At 43.5% G+C, this 21,871-nt stretch overlaps 1 protein-coding gene across 4 annotated transcripts in view; it reads left to right on the top strand.

The window, feature by feature from the left end:
• The window catches only part of LOC121954384 (signal-induced proliferation-associated 1-like protein 2), a 105,907-nt gene extending 84,450 nt beyond the window's left edge, over positions 1-21,457 (top strand). Inside the window, exons 15-21 of one of the 4 annotated variants that reach the window (XM_042501848.1) lie at positions 3,844-4,095; positions 7,859-7,997; positions 12,065-12,284; positions 14,653-14,784; positions 17,080-17,197; positions 19,001-19,079; positions 19,514-21,457. In XM_042501848.1, the coding sequence (XP_042357782.1) occupies positions 3,844-4,095; positions 7,859-7,997; positions 12,065-12,284; positions 14,653-14,784; positions 17,080-17,197; positions 19,001-19,079; positions 19,514-19,660 (1,087 nt within the window). In that variant the 3' untranslated portion in view covers positions 19,661-21,457. Of the gene's footprint in view, positions 1-3,843; positions 4,096-7,858; positions 7,998-12,064; positions 12,285-14,652; positions 14,785-17,079; positions 17,198-19,000; positions 19,080-19,513 lie in introns of those variants that run through there. The other 3 variants (XM_042501849.1, XR_006106570.1, XM_042501850.1) reach the window with 3 other exon arrangements.
• The last annotated feature ends 414 nt before the right edge of the window (positions 21,458-21,871 follow it).

Genomic DNA, 21,871 nt, shown 5'->3' with positions numbered 1-21,871 from the left:
TTATGCTGTTTCGTCCTTTTGTCGCTCTTCTGTATCCTCCAGCTGCTGTGAGCGGTGACTGTGATGTTCTTTCTTCCTCATGAACAAATACTTTATCTTGTTGTAGCCATCGACATTGAATGAGAGTAGAGCAGACAGTGAACTGTTTGCTGTGGTCATTTGATTAGTTCAAAGTGCATGCTTAACTACTAGAAATACTCTGGTTTAAGTGAGGGATGCAGGAGGTGGGCATGACCCAAAAAGTACACTGCAGAAATTGCATTGTTTTGTTTATATAGCTGACTTGTAATTGGTAATTAACAATCAAGTCTCCTGTCGTTCCTTGAACTTTGGCGTTGGTCCTTCCCGTCAGAAGTTCCCGTATCTTGTCGTCACTCCACTAAGACACTTTCGTTGCCGTTTTGGCGTAAATTACCCTGCCTTCTCACCCTCAGATGCTTTTACTCTTTGAGTTTTGTAGCAGTTAAATAAAAATGGCATCATCATGCCTACTCAGATGCCGGGAATTTTTCTGACAATAAGCCGTTCTATTCACACATGGACTTAATCAGATATTGCACTTTATACAAGGACGCTTAAGGGGTTAAGTCCGTTAAATGTTGACTCCAGCTGATTTGGACATTTGCGTTCTCACATACAGCTCCTCTGGGTAATGTCTAGATAAGTTCAGGGTTGCAGTGCATGTATGAAAGCTGTAGTTTTCCTTTTGTCTGTCTCTTGTTGATGCTGATCGTGTAGCTTGGACCCATAATCACATTTGTAATCATCAACACCTGTGTGTCCTGGCCTGTTACCGAGCCGACGGTCAAAACACAACTGGAATCCCACTAACCACAAGAGACTTGGATACCAGCCAAACATGACCAAAGATTGCGATTTTCTAAATGTCCTAGCTTTTTAAGTAAATAGCCTATCTGCTAACTAACAAATCTCACCAGTAATCAAGCATATTGTTTAGTAATTCTTTAAAAAAAATGTCAAAAATTTGCTTTAATGTTACTGGTGAAGAAAAGCTTGTTAAGTTTCCAACAGACACCAGTTGAAACTTAGATAAACAACTACAGCCTCTGAAAGCCATCATATTTACTCACTGTGCAGAGATGTCAATATTTCTGATCACTTAAAAGGCAGCAGAGACCTATTGAAGAGCAGCACCTAGTGGTGGCAGTTCAAGGTTAAGCATTAATGGATATGCCCATGTGGTCGTTACTGCCAAACCTCACCTCAGTGAGTTCGTTACTTGTCGTAAGTCGGTTTATACAGAAGTTAGCCAGCTGCAACTGTCATGGTTCTTTGAAGTGGCGATGGTACACAAAAATGGATGACGCTTTGACCATTGTGCTAATGTTTGATTTGAATGAGAACGTCTGTTCTACTTTCATTCATTTTCTGTGCGTGTGGGTCAATTCTAGCGTATTGGGTCATTGATTTGCCCGTTGACAAAAATCACACCCTTTTCATGGTATATGGCTCGGAGCACAATCCACTTTGTTTATACATGCAGATGTACATACACAGATATGGTACCACTGCAACTCATTATCTGTTATAGTAAGCACACATAGAGACAAACACATGCACAAATAGATTGTTTGATGTTAGCTGACCTTATTACCCAGCCGCGCTCCCTCGCTCCTGACCCGCAGCCTGACTCATCCAGCTGTGCCGAAGCTGGTGGGTGGGGATGCTGTCAGGCCGGAGCAACACGGGGGGTTTCATCACACCGCCGTCCAAGTCCTCCTCACCAGACTGGGGCCCATCTGGGAAAGAGGAGGGGTGTCAGAGAAGGTTGGCCCTGCAGCCACTCACAGTCTGTCTCGATGAAATAGAATGGGTATCTATTTGTTTACGCCATACAGGATTATGTTAGCACAATCTGTTGAGATCATTGACCTGTTGGGGAGGCGTCGGAGCTGTCCACTCCAGGACATCATTCAGAAATGAGTAAAGAACCCATGCCATCACCTTGACTACTCCGATGCTTCCCACCTTTTATGTAATGGTCTTTGACACCCGAGTGTCATCTGAGCAAACAGTGAAGCAGCAGGAGCACATTTTGCAGGGTGTGGCCCAGATGGTCATGAATATGGAAACAGTGTGTAGTGCCTTCAGCTTAAGCCAACTCTCATGTCTCTGAGGTATTTTAGAGGAATGTTTTGTGTTTGCTGAAAGTTTTCCAGCAAACTACAACATTGGAACCTAAACCTGACATCTTTATGGACCTGTGCAGTTTATCTAGATCTGAGTCCAGCTGAGCAGCGAACAGATGAATCCTCACCAGGCAGGTGACATAAAACACTAGCCTTCATTTTAATGAGTAGATGAGTATGAAACGTTCACACGTGCCATTCTCAGGGAGTTCTTAACGTTGCAAAGGATGCAGTGTAAACAATGCAGTTTATGAAGGCGCAAAGGCAGGCAGAGCGCCCTTTCTCCGGTACATGGCTTATTTGCTCATCACTGTCAAATGTGATTCATTCATCCTGCATAAATCTACCATTACTTGAATGAGGATGTATTTTACGGGTATGCTGTTATTCCACGTATTTTAAGCTGGCTCGATAATCGGAAACAATTAAATGACACAGCCAAATCAACCAGAAACAAATATGTTGCTGCTTTTAGAAATTGTATCACTAATATATGAAGAATTTTACAAATATACATCCTTTTTTTTCTCTACAAATAAACCAATCTTTTACAATGTAATCTTATATTCAAGGGTCAGTTCATCCAGATCACAAAATAAGAAATGTTTTCCCACTCACTGTGTGATATCTAGCCGTGTAGTTAGTCTGTGGTGGATGAAGCACCTGGAAGCCAGACTTGAGTAAAAGTACAGATACTTCACCAGCAAAAGTACTTTTTGGTATTAAATGTACTCAAGTATTGAAAGTAAATGTACAAGTAAATGCTGGTAATAAAAATGCAGTTGGTCGTAATTTATTTCTTTGTATCATGTTTAAAATCAGCTTTAAAAATGAAGCGTGCATTACACTTAAGGAAAAACAAGGTTTTTTGTTTTTTTTACAACTTTGAGGATTTAAAGATTAACACCCGTTCCTTGCATTGTCATTCATCCCATCCTCTCTCCTTTACTTCTCCCTTCCTTTCCCATTTTATAGCAAGTTACTAAGATGCTTAGGGGAAATGTATTTGAGTAAAAGTATACATTTTTATTTTGGAACAGTGAAAGTTGACAGAAATATAAAAACTCCAGTTAAGTACAGATACTCCCAAAAAGTACTTAAGTACTGTATTAAATTATGATTACTTGTTTACATTACACCACTGCTCTTACTTTGTTTTAAAGTAGTAAAGTAGTTTTTGTTATGCTTTGAAAATCAGAAATAAGCAGACGTCTTCATAGTGAATACTTTAAAACTTATACAGATACAATGACTAGATACCACTGGGAGTGAGTGGGGGAAAATGCTCCTCTCTGATTTGAATGCACTGACCCTTTAATCTGGTTTGTCAGTTGATATTTGACTAAATATTGAAAGGACAAAGTTCAGCGGGTTTATGCACATGATAGAGTGGATGTGAGTCATCTCCCAATGTAGGTCAAAGGTGAACGAGCTCGACTCTTCTCTTATGAAGAGGAGATGATGTCATTCTGGCAGAGCTTTCAATAATCATTTTGAGCTGAAAATCATCCCGTTAGGTTATTTCTCAACATCTGCGCTTCACTAGTGGCATTTCTCATTTTTTCCATTGTTGATGTTTGTTCATGCTTTCATGTTTTGTTTTTAAATTCATTAATTTTGCTCACTTTTGAGTTACATTATGCTTCTTTTTTTCCTTTTTCTTCTTTTTTTTTTTTTTTTGCTGTTTGGTCAGTGGCTCACACCACTCTGGCAGTCCCCTGGCCCGCGGTGCCAGATACTGTATGTCCGCTGACTCCTCCAAGGTGTACACCATCCCCCAGACCAGCAGCTCAGGGCCAGAGCCGGGGCCGGAGCCCAGCTCAGAGGCCTGTGGACAAACACGGCCTCAGTCCGGTTGCAAACTCCCAGTGGGCATGAAGACGACTGATGATGATGATGATGATGCCCACAGCACTGAGGAACCTCCCAGCATTTCAGAGTGTGGGTGAGTGTGTGTGAGAGTAAGAAAGCAAGCAAGGGCATTTGTGAGATCATCAAATATGCCCTTATTCAAAACAAAGTTAGCAAAGTGTGATGCCAGTTCACGTTAAGTTCAGCACAAGCTATCATGCAAAGCTAGATGACACACTTTTTAATCACGCTAACTGGCCTCGTCAGCACTGCAGAGCTGCTTCTGCCCAGACTTACTGTTGCACAAGAGCCATTCCAACACAATTGTCTCCCCCCTTCATCAGCCCACCCAGTGTGCATAAACTGGCCTTGATTGAAGCCGACAGCCACAAAATAAATAAGCTCAATGAAGCCGCGGACATAATACACTTGGCACATGTCACTTGCGGTTATTGATTGTTCCCGTGAAGTCGCGTCCCCGTGGACTGCCAGGCTGAGCTGCTACCAGATCAGCATCTCTGCTGGGAGCCAAGCAACAATCTACACAACAACAACAACAACACACTGCTGTCACACATGTAGCCCAAGGACACACCCGCCCGGAGAATAGCTTCTAGAAATATCACGAAGAATGTATGCAGCCGCTCAGCTAGGTTGAGAATGCAAACTCCCCTCAGACTTTATAGGAGCGGTGACGAGTGACTGTATCTGTCTGATGATTAAATGTTCGCTGTGGAGAACAGAGAGACATTGATGGTGATACTGAAACACAGCTTTGATGGTTTTTAGTGAGTGTGCTTGTTTGAAGGTGTTTGTGTGCGGGCTGTGGGCATGTTTTGGAGGAAAGAATGTGAGATTTGCCCTGGAAGAAACCCCCTGCTCTATCTCCCGAGTAATTTCATTTAGGCTGTGAAATTTGCCACTTAAGGAGTACGTGATTGATCGCATGCAGCGAAGTCATCTCCTGCCGACTTATGAAAAAGCTCTGTAATTCAGTTACCCTCCCCGTTGTTTGTTTATATATTCCTACAGTTTTATTTCATCTTACATAACAGCGCCTCATGATGAATGGCCTAATATTACTCACAGTTATTGTTCTAACATAATGAAGTTTCTCTTCTCCTTTTTCTAAAAAGTTTTCTCATTTGCTCTAACACTGTGTGTAATGTGGGATGTGTAACAATGCTCCTAACCCCGTGTTGTTTTTCTCTTGCTTCTGCTTCTTGATCCAGAGGAGCGGAGAGCTTGTTAGCTTTTCTTCTCAAAATGCTGTCTGAGCGTTCAAGGTACACAGTTAGTCAACTTCCCAGTGGCCCAGCCTGCTCCCCTACACACCTCCCCCAGCCCCACCCCCTTTGTTCCAGACCACCGCGCCTCTTGTGTCTCATGGCAGGTCTAAAGTGCTAGTCCTGCCATGTGGCACATGCTGAGTGTGGAGGACAACCAGCTGTGCATCAGTGGCTGTGACATTTCTGCTGTATATCCTGCCGAATCCTACTGCTGTGTGCTGTCCACAATACTTCCTCCTTTTTCTGTCAGCCGCTATAGTGATAGAGAGCGAGGGGGGGGTCTAGTCTACACCCAAACCAGGGATGTTGTGGTAGCGTGCACTCCGACACCTCTGTCTTGCTTATTATTTGATTTTCGGCCTTTCTGGACAAATGGAGGTGTGTAACAGCTTTTGGCAGCATGACATTAATGCTTCGACTGCAATAGAAGAAGAAGACAACACAACATCAAGGTGCAATTGGCAAAAAAACAACAACTTTTTCTGCAGTTTTTATTGTTTTTTCTCATTTTGATATGCCAACTTACCACCTAGCCAAGCTTAAAACATTTTCATCAAAAGTTTTTTTTTTTTTTCACATTTCTGCCAATAAAAGTGTGTATTCATAACAGGTGGATAAAAAGCATACCTGTTTTTCACACCCGTACTCAGGACCTGCTGTGCAATAAAACGTTCATTACACATCATAGCCATTTCACAGACGGTCCGGCACAGTAGAATGACCTCTAATTGCAAAGGTCAGAGCTTCAGCGTTGTTCCAATTTTCCCGTAATCAGGGATCGATCATGTAAGAACAAATTGGACAAGGACACAGGGAAATAAATGGGGTTGTTCTAGACAGCACCTAACCACCAGTATACAGAACTCAATTAATTGCACTTTTCCTGGATGCAGCCTTCAGAGCAGAGCGATTGTCTTTGAACTAGAGATCTCCTGGATCAGTCAGAATGCACATGGCAGTCACTCATGGACATTTGCAGTACCTGTTTATGTGTTTAGGGCTCGGTTGCCATGGTGCTGAGAGCTTAAATGGGGACCTATTATGGTCATTTTCAGGTTTATGCTTGTTTACTTGAACAGGTTTATATGCTTTAATGAAAAAAAAACACTTTATTTTCCTCATATGATCTATGCTGCAACACCTGTAGTCACCCTCTGTTTGAGACTCCTCCGTTTTAGCACCCAGTCTGCTCTGATTGGTCAGCATTTGGTGTCATTACAGCCTGGAAATGACTGTAACAGAGAACAGAGGCACCTTCTAGCGTGAAAAATCCCCATTAAAAGCTTCAGAGCACAAGCGGACATGTTCCAAGCAGGAATATGATCCAACAGTGGTGAGAAATTAACAACATCTGCAGCCAAGGTACATTTTCTGACATTAGCATGTAGCTTTATGTAGCAGTGTATTTTCAGCTGGGGAAAGACTGTGTATAGCAGTTCTTTCTCCCATTAAAAAATCTCCAATAACAGCATCTCAACACAAGCAGACATGTTGCAACAGGAATATTATTCGTGATTGGGGAGAAATGAACAACATTGGCAATCAAGATCAAATGTTTCCGTGATGTTAGCGTATAGCTACATGCAGCAGTGTAGTCTATGTAATGTTAACACTTACAGTACAGTGCCTGGAGCAGATAATCATATAAAGAAATCCATCACAATCTGACACAGCGTTTAGCCAAAGCGGAAAAAGAAAGAGCATTCTGAACGGCCTGACTACGTACGTAACATACGTTTACCTCATTATTTGAAACGTAGGCCACATTTAATATGAACATCTGACAGTGTAGCGGTAAATACATGACAGAAAATAAGGAAAAGCATAATAGCTTCCCTTAAAACAGAGCAACTCTCAGCAATAGTGTCTCCAGGTAACCATCGCAGCCAGGCTGTCTATCGTCTTGCCTTGTAGCTCTTCCCCCTGCGGCTATCTAACATCCTGCCAACCGCGCTCAGTGCATCTTTGTCACAGGCTGCTCACTTAAAGCAGAAGTCTCACAGCCACACAACGTCACCAGCCAGGTCAGTCACTTCCTCCTTTCACTGTATCCCCCCTCTCAGCACCCTCAAAATCATTTGGTGCCACCAAAATAAAACATGTCACCTCTTGTGGGTCCTTTTCCAATCCTGCCTAACAGCTCTCGTGTGTCCTCTGTTGTTGTCTGAACACTCCTTTAGAGTCTGTGGTTTGCACTTGTCTCTGGATGTAATTTCTGTCCAAAACCCTCTTTTTTCCTTCCTTTCTACCTCTCACAGTGCTTGGCTGCATTCTTCACACTGTCTTTAATCATTGGTTTGGCAGAGTGAGATGGGACAGGGTGGAAATAAATTCCCTCCCTGGCTCCCCTCTCCAACTCCCTGTTGCTCCACGTTCACCTGACCAGCATGGAGGCACCTGACGCTGGCATGCTAAGACAGATCTACCTGAACCCTTTGTGTGATACTGACATTTTTTTCTAAATAGCTGGACTCAAGCTGCGATGGCCCAGGGCCTCCCGAACAGGATGTAGTTTTCATGACCCTTTTGATGAGCTCTGCTCTTCTGTGCCCTCTGTATGGTTTACAGGCAGCTGTACGCACAGGAGGCTGCCTGCCGGCTTCAGGCTGCTGAGCGGGATGGAAAATCGCTGCAGAGACTTTCAAAAGAAGAATACCTGAAAATGATGCTGCCCGACAGCCCTCCAGGAGAAGACAGGAGTCGGAAGGTGAGGTCAATGTGGCTGATCAACCTCTAAATGACAGGATAATTGTGGCGTTCTGATCCACACACGGACAAATAAAACCTGTTGAAACTGTGAAGTGATGATTGATCGCATGATGACATGACATTGTTAGGATCGACTGCAAACCCTAAGGCTATTTTATCACGCTGACTAACAGGCGTAGCACCTACAAGGCCAGAAGCAGAGCAGATTACCTCTTGCTGAGAAGCAAGTATAAGCAGGACAAACATCTGCTGCCTATCAGCTGGCCCTGCCACTGAGCACCACAGCTGACGGGGCCCGTCTCTCCCAACACAAAACCCTTTCAGTCCCCATTGCCTGGCACCGAGTGTTTGGATAATTTAATTTATAACGGGGCCTGGGTTTGCTCGGTCGGGATGTCATGGATTAAAGACAGGGAGTTGCAGAGAGTGCATCGATGTTTGATGTTCCTGGGTCCTGCAGACTCTATTAATTGCATCTTCACCCACCCACCCCCTGCACTATTCCCCCATCCCCCATCCATTATCTACAAGGAAGGGACCCTGGAGACGTACAAATGGGTTATTTTTGGATGCTGCTCAATTCTAATATAAATGCACTTCATCCCTACAGAAGGCAGGCATGTCCTCTGGCACAGGGAGGCCTTGTCCCTCACATGAAGCAGCTCAGTGCACTGATTAGTTTGTCTTGCTGTTGTACATTGGGCTTACAGTATATAGAATGTGATGCTTGCAAGAGAACCAGTCTGCGTCAGCGCCTTAAATGAAAGCAGTTGTACCCGGCCTGCGCTGTGATTTCCCTTCATTTGATTCTATTTTGTTTCCCACAGAGAAAGAAAACACAGTCACCAGTACAAAGGTACACAGTGCTGTTTGCTGGATTCAAAAAGGAGTAGAGTCTTTGTTGTAATCACACTCTCTGGTATGATTCAGCGTGATAATACAATGTGTGGAAAGGCAATCTGGGGAGAGAGAGGCACAGAGCCAGACACTCTAACCATATACACATCTGATCCCAATAAAAAACTGTTCTTTTCTGAGAGCAGCTTCTCTGGGACTGTATGTTTCCAATCATCAGCTGGCACACAAATGAATCAGAATACAGCAATGACAGCAACATATGTTGATTTATTTAAATTTTAATAAAGTTTGACTTGTTTAATCGCCTAAAGGTTAATTCATGTGTCACTTCCGGTAGTCACCCAATGCCACTCTTTGTGCTGGTGAGCAGGTGCAGAAAGATTTCCCTTGCCAGCCGCGGTGTCCGCTGAGACACCCTTCCACAGACAGGCAGACCATTGTGTGTCTGACGCAAAGGAAAGGCCGTTCGCAGCTTATTCTCCCGCAACGTCCCTCTTTTGAACCTCCTGTGGGAAAGAAAAACAGCATCTGAATAGGTGGTTGTCCAACACATCCTCCCAAGTGGCACGCCAAAGGGTTTCAGTGCCGGTTGTTGTCTTTGTTCAGTGCGAGCGGCGAGGGGAAAAAAAGTCAGGGAAATCAGGAAAAATCTTGGTGGATGTGTCACCGCTGCGTCAACTGATAAGAGCTTTGCTGCTGTGCAAAAGAATTCAAACATTACAGCCAAAATCAGGGGAGGGAGTGTTGCCAGCTGAGGTGGATTTAGACACTGAAATAGTCAATAATCTTGCAGGTTTGATTAATACAATATTTTCTGCGTCATGTGCACAACAGGCTCAGTTATCTGGTGCCAAGATGTGCTCAGAGAGCCCGGTTTGATGCCGTAGATGTAATAAATAGATGGCTTCTGAAAAAACATTAAGCCCTATTGCAAATGGTTTCATTTGCCGTGACTCCATTTATAGGAGCTCTAAATCTGAGCTATTTTTGCTTTATATGAGAGTGCAGCAAATCCTGTTTAAAGTTGTTTTGATGAGCGAGAACCTGATGGGGTCTAATCTTGTAAAGTTGGGTGGGAAAACTTGCAATAAGAGACAACCTTGTTAAGTTAAAGCCTCTGAGATGTTTTTTGGAGGCTGCATGTATGTACGCACGCTGCTTTGAATTCTTGTGTATATCTGCGCTTTAAAGACGTACTAGATGTTTGTTAAATTGTCACGGTGGGATTTGTGGGGGATCTGGCTTTGAAATGGAGATGGCTGGGTGTTGGCTTGCGGGGATGCAGTCTAGTTTTGGTTACAGCTGGGAAGCCAAAGGCAGACATTTACCCATCTGGCCAACTGCCCCGCATATCATTTGTGGCTACTTTTGATGTCACTCCTGCAATATTTATGTAAGCTAAAAGGGACAATGATGGATTGGATTGGCCTTTGTGGTTTTGTGTGTTTAAACAGGAGATCCTCTGTCAAAATTCTGGCCACAGCCATGAAACTTGACTATCCCAGCCGTGGTATTCTGTGTATTTCTTTCCTCCGTGCACAGAGGATGTCCCCTCAGGATGATATTGCTTCTCTAACCTTCACAGCTTTTGTGATTTTTCATCCTGACCTTGTGTTGCCTTTTGACCTCTGCATTGCTTTTATAATTCTTTGCAATCTGAGTACACACAAAGCAGCAAATGCACTTTATAGAAGTACATTATAGTCACTGGTTCACTGAACTGTGTTCATTGCATCTTTTTATGGTTTGTAAACAAGCAAGCAAAAGAAAATGTGCATTGAGTTTATTCATGAGTTTTGAAAGGGAACCTATTATGCTCATTTTAGGGTTCATAGCTGTATGTTGACTTTCTACTAGAAGATGTTTATGTTCTTTAATGCACAAAAAAACCCTTAATTTTTCCTCATACTGTCTGTGCTGGAATACTTGTATTCATGCTCTGTCTGAGCTGCTCCATTTTAGTGCCCGTCTCTTTGAGCCACCCTGGGAAAAAAGCCCTGTCTGCTCTGATTGGTCAGTATTTGCAGGTCTTTCGCACCTCTGTGTCTCTGCCCTGCCACAGATGAAACTATACAGAAATTTTTCCTTGATGTTAGCACGTAGCTACATGTAGCAGTGTACTTGTAGCCGAAGAATGACTGTCTGTAGTGTCACTCTCTACGGTGAAAAATCGCCAATAAAAGCTTCTAAACAAGACCGAACATGTTCCAGCAGGAATATGAGCCAAAATAAACAACATCTGCCACCAAGATGACATGTTTCTCAGACCTTAGAGAACATGTCGCACAGTAGGCGATGTTATGTAAACAATGGCAGCAGTACGCCTTGAGCAGATGACCATATAAAGAAATCTGTCTGGAGCTGACACCAGCTTGTAGCATAAGTAGACAAAAAAAGTTGGAAATAGAGTATTCAGAATGGCCTGAAGCTTGAGGTTTTTGCTCACAGGGATTACTTTTACATATGTTTAGCTCATTATTTGAAACTGTGAACATATTTAATATGAGCATCCGACACTGTAACATCATATATAAGACAGTAAATAAGGACATGCATAATAGGTCCCCTTTACTTACATCCAGCATTAAATTGAGCTCTACTATGCCTTATTTATCTGTATTGACAATCTCTGGATAATAGCACATGCTAGAGTTTAGTTAAAGGAAAGTTCTGGTATTTTTTTTTCAACCTGGCTAGCTTAAATCCCCATCTTTGTTGCAGATGTTTAGGGAAACACAAAAAAATATGGCAGGTTGAAAAACACCCAAATGTTTCTTGAAGTGCTTTCTCTGGCATTGTTTGTGTTAGAATCACTTGTTTTATATTTTTCCTTTCCATCTTGGATTGTGGCACTTATACAAAGTCTCATCTGGCTGCTGCAGTTTTTCACCTTTAGCTCAGTGACTATTGGCTGCCTCAGCGCAGTGACCTCTGTCACCACCTCCAAGAGCTGTTTTTTCCCACTCTGCCAGACACTCTCCAGCTGTGCTCAATCCATCTGCATTTTCCTGAGACCAAAGACTGTAATTGATTCCTGACACCGCTCCCCGATGTTCCCTCCTTACCCACCCAGCTGCCCGCTCATGTAAACCTGCTGTGGCGAGGAAAAGCGGTGCACAGGGAGTGAGTGGGGCATTGCTGGGGGGTTTGGAGGTCAATTCAGTTTACACTGTTGTCACTGTTGACAAATTGTTCTTCTTCTCTCAGGTGTCAGCAGTGGGCAGTTTGTCACCAAGACGCTCCCTGTACCGGACACTATCAGATGAGAGCGTGTGCAGTAACCGTAAGGGCTCGTCCTACGCCAGCTCGCACAGCTCCATGCTGGACCAAGCCATGCCGAACGACATCCTGTTCAGCACCACTCCTCCTTACCACAGCACGCTGCCTCCTCGAATGATCCACAACCAAGGAGCCTCCAACCTAAGGAGTAAGTACAGACAGTGACACTCTCACCAGGCTAGCAGCTACAAAAGAAATGTGTACTTCACCAAGGATACTGCAGAGAAGCAGCTTGAAAGAAAACAAACTCTGCACTGTCTTATTAAAATGCCTCTTAGAGACAGGGAGGCTAAAGTAGACTTTCTCTGCATGTTGCTCTTGGATTATCATTCTTCTTCTCTGGCTCCAGATAAAAGCCAGGATATAGATACTTGTTTGAAGAGCCACTTGTGTCCTACCAATATCATTAGCACAACTGGTACACACTCCAGCAACACTCCTCAATATAGCCAACTAATTGGAGCTGGGCGAGGTGGCATGCAACTTGCGAAGGGCCTGCCGCTCCGTCTGCATTAAGCAGACACCTGTCACTGCTGGCTAGTATTTCCCTCTCTTCTGTTCTCCGAGCATCCACTGAATATGTATTAGTGATGAGAGGTGTGATGTGTCCTGCCTGCGCCGCTGCAGGTCTTTAAGATCTGTGACATGAACATGGCTATTTCTCCATCAGGAACGTCACCATGTCTGTCATACATTATGTTTCATTCACTCATGAGTCCCTGCCTGCCTCCCTTCTCCGTCCCTCCTGTCTCATTTCCATACCGCTCCTCACCCGTCTCCGGCTGCCGTCGTTAGATAGAAAATGGCTTTTGGAAAGATGTTTCTCTCTTTGGCCTCTTCTAGCTGTCAACCTGATGGATTCCTGATTGTTTTGAAGGGTAGTTGAGAACACAGGCTCTCTCTTTTCCCTCACTGAAACAGCCCAATTTGGTAAACAGTGAATCACTCAAGCTCCAAGACGCTGGGTAAATTGAAAGGAGAGTGTCAGCATCACCTCAAGCTCTCTCTGTCTTTGCTTCTCCACTCATGCTTTTCTAAATGCCTCTCTGCAGAATGGGGAGCTTGTTTATTGCGTTCCCCGTCTTTCAGGGCTGACAGGGAGGGAGAGACGGAGGGGAGGGAAAGGAGATATTGATTGAAACATGAAGACATTCACTTAGACAAGTCATTTATCGCCCTTCAGACAGCGCCGTGCTAGTGCTATGCAGAGACGGTGGTTTAATGTGAGCCTTTTTTGCTGTAACATAAATACAGAATTTTTCAAAGTTAGATTGTTGAGGAGGATTTGTCATTTTGGTGCATCCAGATTAGACTTTGACTCAGGTGAATGTAGGATTGGGAAGGAGCTACTTTACCAAGCAAAGAATCAAGCAAGGTGTTCTTGTGTGGAGGCTGGATTAAAGTAAGTACTGGGGATGTCCCGATTTGATCTCAAACATCGGGGCCAATCAAGGCATTTTTTTTTACTGTTCTGGGTCGGGAATATTTAGGAATATTTAGCATCCGATCCTTTCTTTTATGTCAGCTGTCACACAGATTTTTTTACTTTCATGCACAGCAACACGGATCACAGCCTTCATCACCTCTGCTCCACTAAGCTCTCTGTCTCTCCTCTCTGCTGAACTTAAGAGCAGCAACTAAGCACCGCCCACTGCGAAATGCCACACACCATAAACGAGAACGCAGTCTGAGACTGTTTATTTATGTTATTTACTGAAGATTTGGGCATTCGTTGCGTTTCAGCTCAGTCAGAGTCTCTTGTTTTGCTTTTTTACGCTGTTTTTCCGGGCTGTCTCCGCGGAGAGACCGACAACAGTGCTGAGTTTAGTACAACCACACTCACCACTCGTCACTGCAAGTACGCGAGCTCCATGAGCTAAAAAAGTCAACATGGCTTATTTATTAATGAAGGTAGTCCATCTGAAAAGATGAGCAGATGACTGAAATAAACGCTCACCAGAATCCATTCAGGTTACTGTGACACAGGCTGCACCGCAGCAGCGAACACTGGACTCTTAAAGGACCAGAGACTTTCCTTTGAGACCGTGAAGAGGCAAACAAGATTAAAGGGAGGGTTTGTCATTTTATAATTCATTCGTAAAATAAATTAAAAAAATTAATATGAGGCTAATAAAAAAAAACCCAGTAAGGAACAGCTATGATGCGGGTGTTTTTCAGTACTTTAAGGAAGCCTGCTTAAATGTGCACTGTGCATCTTATAATCTAGGAAAACAAAAGTATCGGATTGGGACTCGATATCAGCAGATTAGTCAATATTAAATGACTTGGATCGGATCGGGACAGAAGAACCCGACTGGAACATCCCTAGAGAGCCCATTCCTTCTCGCAGTTACGGCAAGTTCAAATAAACCCCCTGCCTTCCCCCCTCTACGCCCCTCCATTCCTCTCCCAACCCCTCTTGTCTGCTCTGATGCAAACTGATGGGCGACTCAGAGATTAGCCCTAAACTCAGGCCGGGCCTAGACACTGATCGGAGCGCCTGCCTGTCTCTGCAGATGAGTTTTGGTTCTCTGACGGCTCCTTGGCGGACAGGTCCAAGTTCAGCGACCCGGGCCTCATGCCCCTCCCAGACACTGCCTCAGGCCTGGACTGGTCTCACCTGGTTGACGCAGCACGAGCCTTTGAAGGTAACCAGCCTGGCTGAAGCTGCTGGCACCTCGTGTGACCTCCCCTCCACCCCAATTCCTCTTCCTCCTGGCTGCTTAGCGTGTGTGTGTGTTTGTGTGTATGTCTGCAAGTGCTAGCTCGCTTGCATGTGCAGGTTTGTGTGTGCTTTGTGTTTTCTTCTAGTGTCTCCTAAGGTGCTGTAGGAGGGGACTTGTGGGAATCCTTTTTGCGCCTCCGCTCTGGGCCCCGTTGAGATTCCCATCGAGCACTATAACTTGGAAAAATGAGCCATCGTTTGTCAGCACAGACATAGAGCCAATTTTCACGCCATAAAGTCAGCAAGTGGCCACTCAGGGAGAGTTCTTACAGCGATGCCTTTTACTATTAAGCTCTTGGGTTGATAGTTTGGGGTAATTTCAGCTCCTCTCATGGCCTTATGTCCATTAAATCTGAATATGGTCTGGAAGAGGTTGGATTTTTTTTATTTCGTCTACAAAATGATGACAGATATCTCGTCTGGCTGAAAGTGGCAGATTCTCTCTTTGGAAAAAGACATTTTCATTTTAAAGGTGGACTTTTGTTTCCTGTAAACTGGCTAAATGGCTTCTTTAGAGTTTCTGTGGTTTTTGGGGACATATTTACGAGGTCTTAGTGATGCGTTCTGTCAAAACTAAAATCTGTCTTTTCACTAAGTCACTCTATTTTAGTGAATGAGCACATCTCAGTCACTCCACGGTCAGCATCATCACTCCAGTTCATTTTTTTTCTCTGCTTTAAGTACCTTTTGCAACCACTCTCATGCCAGTGTATTTCCCATCTATCACGGAAACGCTAACATACCATGAGAATTTTTTTACACTTGAACTCCCTTCGACCTTGAGAGCAGCGTGCGGGCAACGTAGCATGTGACCATTCATTTGTCATAATTAATGAATCCTCTGTGGAGTTTCTTCTTTGATACATTTCCTGCTGCATCGCCGGCAGCATATCATTTAACAGGAGTGGAATCAGTGGAGATGATGCAGAGTCTGACTGGCAGCAAGACGGCAGTTGTCACGGCAGCCTAGCTGGCCCAGAAAAAAAGCGCTGTGTAAACTGGAGCCTTGTTGCCGAGCAGAAAGTGGCTCCAGGCTGCTGTTGTGCCATGTATGTTTAACCAGCTCTGTTTAGAGGCAGGGGGCAGAAAGAGGTTGCCTGAGATGCAAAGCATTTAGAGCGCTCGCAACCAGTCTCTCAGGATCATTTGTATCCTGAGAGACTGCTCATATTCAGTTTGGTTTGCCCTGCTGACTTTTGAAAGAAGATGGAATTAAAATGGGCAAAATCACAGCAACAACAGCAACACTTGTGGCGCAATCACCGAACGCTCTCTTTGTCAACTATTAATATTCTCACAAATAAGTGCAGCACAGTATGCTCACTCACTTAGATTGTTGTGATGTCTCCTTGGTGTAATCTTTTTGATTCGTCCAGTAAATCTGGACATCAGGTCACGCAAAAAATGACAAGCTGCTTTTCTGCGCCAGTCACTGCTTTCCTAGAAGGCTTTAATCTTTGTGATGCAGCCATCGCGTATGAGGAAAATGTCCATTCATATGTAAATGAAAGCTTGGTCTCCCTTTCCTGCCTCGTCTGAACAACCGACTCCGGGCTCGATCAGCTTTTGTCTTGGAGTGGATTAGCTTTCATTTGGGGGCTAAATTAATGGAAGGGTTTCCTTAATCTTTTTCCATGAATATGCAGATCCTCCTATCTTTAGTCTCAGACCAAGGGCTTGAGAGAGAGTGGTTTCTAAAGAAAAGAGCATTACGCCTCGAAACTGAGCAGTCCCCAAGCATAACATGCCAAGTTTGGGTTTTCCATGGGGCTTTGAGCAAGCTTAAGGGCCTGATATGGTAAAACAAGCATGACTGGTGCCTTACAGCTCTCTGGGATCCAGCCCATTATGAGGCAAACAGCTGTCGGAGGAAGCTCAGAGGGGCGAGGGTACCGGAGCAACACCCAAGGGACTGACTTAATCTGTGGTGCTCTAGAAATGCTCTGTTTACCACCTTGTTCCTGACTGTTTGGTTTTAGATCTCTCTGTACGTGCGGACTGCCTTTGGTGGCTTCTCGACTTAAACCCGAACCGCTCATTCATTCATACAAAGCATGAATGAATCACCCCATCCCGTCATGAATGCGTGCATGCGAGTGTGTCGTTCTGCTCTAGTTTAGTTGCATGTTGACACCATGAAATGCGCTGCTAAGCACATTTCCTGTTTTTGATGTTGAGGGCAGATTATGACCTGTTACGTCACCTGTTCTCTCTCCAGACCAGCGCGTGGCGTCTTTCTGCACCATGACGGACATGCAGCGGGCGGAGGCCCTGCAGATTTCCAGAGAGCTGACCAGACGGGTGGTGGAGGCGGAGGGAGCAGCACTGGAAGCAGAGTAGGCTTCACAGACAAACGCAAACATGCAATCGTCAGTTTACTAAAACCCGCCCCCAAAGAGATTGTCCGATAATGGCTCACCAACCACTTGTCGAGCTTTGGATTTCTCCACATCATGAATTGGTGTGCATGAAACTCTAGTACGAGCAATACTTAGCAATAACGTTGACAGGACCAAAAATGTAAGAGTTTGAGTTTGAGAAATGGTGTTTATCTGCTCCAGTGTAAGCTGCATGCCAAAACAGTAAGTAAGTGTTATTTACAAAGGCAAGGGGCATTTCATTAGCTACAATCTGCATGTTATTAAGTGGGACAAGGGCAAGGAAAAAAATTACGTACAGATTAAAAAACGCAACTGTTTCATCTTTAGCTGAAAAACTCCTGAAAGTGGTGGCCCTCGCTGTCGTTGCTGTCTTGCTTCCTTCTTTGTTTGTTTGCTTGTTTATTGTCTGTTTCACACACTAGTTCTGCCTCCTTTGTTCCTACTTGCTTGTGGGCAACTGTATGATCGTCCCGCCATGGTGGAAAAAAATAGCAAAAATATTGAGTGATTTTACTTGATTAACCAGTTTTGCGCGGCGGGCCACATATAGCTTAACTTAAATGCTGTTTAAAATCATCTGTCCGAGGGCCACGATTAGGCCCTAGGCCAGACTTTGGACATCCCTCACTAAACCATACAGGATAATGTTAGAACATATTGATTAAAACTTTTTTTCATCATACTGAACTAAAATACTAAGGCTGAATAGCGCTACAGTTAAATACATAAACAATATTTTTTTTATGTCCTTGTGTACTCAGACTTAAACCTTAGTCTTGAGCATAATATCAAGTTTGCTGCATTAAAAATCTAGCAATCCATTCACAAAGAATGGATCGCAGCCGCTAAAAGCAACATGAATTGCACATCACTTACAACCACTATCAAGGTTCAATTCACAAAAAAAACAGTGCAGTAGAGATATTAAAGTGCATACACACCCATGAATTTCCTCAGATGGGTGCAATTTGCCTTCTTTTGTGTCCGATGGCAATTATCCACATGGCAAAATATTAATTTTTGCACCAAGAAGACAGTAGCCACACCAATTGCAGGAAGAAAAAAACCCTGAAATTTTCAGACAGCAAGCTGCAGTTCCTGACAACTGAGAGCAGAGGAAGGCCTGGCATGACATTGCTCCGCCTGGCTACAATCACTGCTGCCATGATCACAGGAAAGTCTGGGTATGATACATTTTATAAATGTGCTTCAGTTGCCCTCAAGTCTCTGAAGTCCCTAATGATGTCACTGTAGCAGCATGTGGCTATTAGCGCTAATCTTTTCACCGTTCTGAGGCTCATTTGCATCTAAAGGAGCCGGTTTTGTGCCAAATGTATGCATAGTCAGTAATTTAAACAAACACAAAAGCACAGTGACGCTGTTTGCTTGGCAGCACAGTTAGGGTGCATTTCACATTTTTCAGGTATTTTGAGAATTACATTATTTCTTTTTGTCTTATTTGTGCAGATTTAGCGGACGCAAAAGCCACCAATCCCGTAGTGAACTTATTGTCTTAGTGTTAGCTCACGTGAGGTAGCTACAGCTGGTAAAGTCATCCAGCAACAGTCTTTTTTTTAACGGACAATGGGAAAACTGAGAACGGACAGACGTAGTAACAGTAACTAAAGGGGGCGGGGCTTCGCCAATTGTCTATTATCAGCTTCTGTGTCATGGTAAAAGTAGTCAGTGTCTTTTATTTGTGTGTTAAATGGGTCTTTTTTGGATCCTAACAACATCCTATGTTGTGTTTTCCAACAGTGGCCCCCCCTCCACACTAACAGGCAAAGTCAACCAGTTGGAGGTGATCCTCAGGCAGCTGCAGCAGGACCTCAGAAAGGTGAGTCCACATATATCAAGTCAATTTCATGACCGTGTTTTCGTCACCTTTTTTGCTTTCTTTTTTTCACTCCAGCAAACAGTGCACGTCTGTGTCACACAGCTAGGGAGAATAGACATTGAGTAATGGGTGCCCTGCGGTCTGTGTAATACAAACTCGTCCACTTAATTCAATATCCTGCTTCCTTCCCTCATTGTGTCCCGGCCCAGCATTTCCCCACCTCAACTAATGTGCTTAAAATGGAGAGAGGAAGTGCAATTTTATCAGAACAGAGAAAAGGCTGCTTTGCCATGTTAATGCGTCCCATTTACACAGCGCTGACGACAGACGGATGTTCTTGTAATAGCGGGGCTTTTATCAACCTCCTTTTGTACCCATTTATTTTTGCCTCATGTCCCAGTGCTGATTGTGTGTGTGTGTGTTTGTGCGTTTAGGAGAAAGAGGATAAGGCGATGTTGCAGGAGGAGGTGCAACACCTGAGGCAGGACAACATGCGACTGCAGGAGGAGAGCCAGACGGCGGCGGCTCAGCTCAGGAAGTTCACAGAGTGGTTCTTTCACACCATTGACAAGAAACCCTGAGAGAGAGAAAGATGGCCTTCACTCCTCCTGGGCATCCACTCAACTCCTACTTAAGACTCCCAGATGATCCACAGGCAAACAAACTATAAAACAAATCATTACCGGCCCCCAGAGTAATCAAGACTCTTCAAAAAAAAACCTGCTTAGGAGACTGTAGTGCAGCCCTGCGTGGAGAGACTTGAAACCCTGATCTGGACCTTAGTTTTGGGGATCTTCGTCTGTTTGAAGTGCAGGGCTGTTTCTGACGTTAACGGTTTCTTTATCCTGGCAAAAGAGACTCTTGGGAAACCTCCTCATCTCCTGCACTGGACAGGAACCAACCCCCGAGGCCCCCACCCGAGTCCCTGGGATCTTCTTACAGTAGTGGAATGTAAAGCTCATTTACTGTAGTCAACATATAATCTACCTACGTATGTCACGTCAGTCTACTGTACTGTATACTCAGCTGTACTGTATCGTACTGCGCACACTGTCACACAGCTGTTTCTGTGCCGGCTTTCACGGACACAGGAAAAGCAGAGAGGGCGAGGCGAGGAGGGGAGGAATGTACTGGACATAATGAAGTGGTACTTACTGTCTGCTTGCACCAAGAGGAATCCACATGTGGCGGTCTTGAAACATACAGCGGTGGGAAAAATGAATGAAATGAATGTAGCTCAACTGAGACCCTTTTTTTTCTGGATTTCTGGCTCTCAAATTCCCAAAAGTTTTGAGGTTGGATGTTTTGGGCCTTTTTTTTTTATGTTGTTTTTTTGGGATTTTTTTTTTTTTCTTTTCATAAATTCCACTTTATCTTTTCCTCAGTGTTGTAATGTAGGGTCACATGGCAGTAATTTTGATGTTTAAAGGTGCTTTCCCTACACACGTTCGTCAGTAGTTTCCATTCACTGTCACAATGTCCTAGCAATAATGAAGTGGTAGTTACGAAACTGTGTTTAAAAACAAAAAAAAAAAGAAGTTAGCACAAACGTGAAGAGTTCCTGTCGAGAAGCAGTCGTACTTGACATGTATTTATAAAACAGGAAGAGACTGTGCCTAAAACTCACGGTTGTAAATGGATTGTTTCTCTTTGCTTTTAATTCTCTTTTATAAACACATGCCTTGTCTGTGGCTCACTGATATAAAATTGTGTTTGGATGGGTGTGTGTGTGACTGTGTGTGTGTGACTGTGTGTAGTTTATCACAGCAAAATGTGTTCTTATGCAGTGGTTTCTAGAGCATTAGAGCAAGCGCCAGTGAACCACACTTACAATGCCAAATGTGTTTATTTCTGTACATATCTGCCACAGAAGTGTCTTGTATTTAACACTATTATTTAAGCTTATTTAACCTAAAGTTGTTTATTTTATTAAAGGTATTTGTTTTTCTTTTATTTTCTTTTTTTTCTGCACTAAGGAGAGATAAAGCTCTGTGTATGTTGTAAAGTGTGTAGCTTGCCAGGGCAAAAAAAAAAAACAAAAAACAAAACAAACTATATATTTAAATATATAAATGATGATTTTGGAGATTCCAACATTTGGATGCTGCTAGATTACAGTTTGCTGGTTTGTATGCTTTTAAAAATGTCTCTCTCCGTAAACTGTCTCATCCCTGGTGGGACACTGGTTGCTTTTTTTTTGTTTTTGTTCTATTTTTGTTTTTTTAATAAATGTAGTTGTAAAAAATTAGCAATTTTAAGTGTTTTCAATGTATCTCTATTGCCAGAATGTTTACCAAAAACAGTGATTTAACTAAAGGATAATCATACTTTGTTTTGTAAGTTAAAACCGAGCAGTGTTAAAGGAATACTTCACCCAAAAAATGACCAATTGTATTACAATTATCAACTGGTGCTTTTGTTTTTCTTACATGCCTCCATGGTGGACCAAGTCTCATTTATCCAGTCACATGCTCAGTACTTCCTAAAAATGCATTTTACCCAGAAAACATCATGATTTTAGACACATCAGCACAAACCGTCTGATGCATGGCCAATAAGTGAGCCTTGGAAAGTGTGTGTGCTTCTGAGCCCTCCTGAAGCAGAGCTCATATGAATGTGTGCATGCCATATCGGTATGTTTTAGTGGTTGGTCAATCAGAGGATGGACACCACATATATGCTAGATATGAAGCTGGTTAGCTTAGCATAGCATAAAGAATTAAAAATGGGGAAACAGACTGGCTGGGTTTAAATAAATAGTTTTCGCAAATCAACCCATAAAACCACAACTT

This window comes from Plectropomus leopardus, chromosome 15 (genome assembly GCF_008729295.1).
Source record: "Plectropomus leopardus isolate mb chromosome 15, YSFRI_Pleo_2.0, whole genome shotgun sequence".
Lineage (NCBI taxonomy): Eukaryota > Metazoa > Chordata > Actinopteri > Perciformes > Serranidae > Plectropomus > Plectropomus leopardus.
Note: the sequence above shows the minus strand (reverse complement) of the source record. Positions and strands in the feature narration are given on the sequence as shown.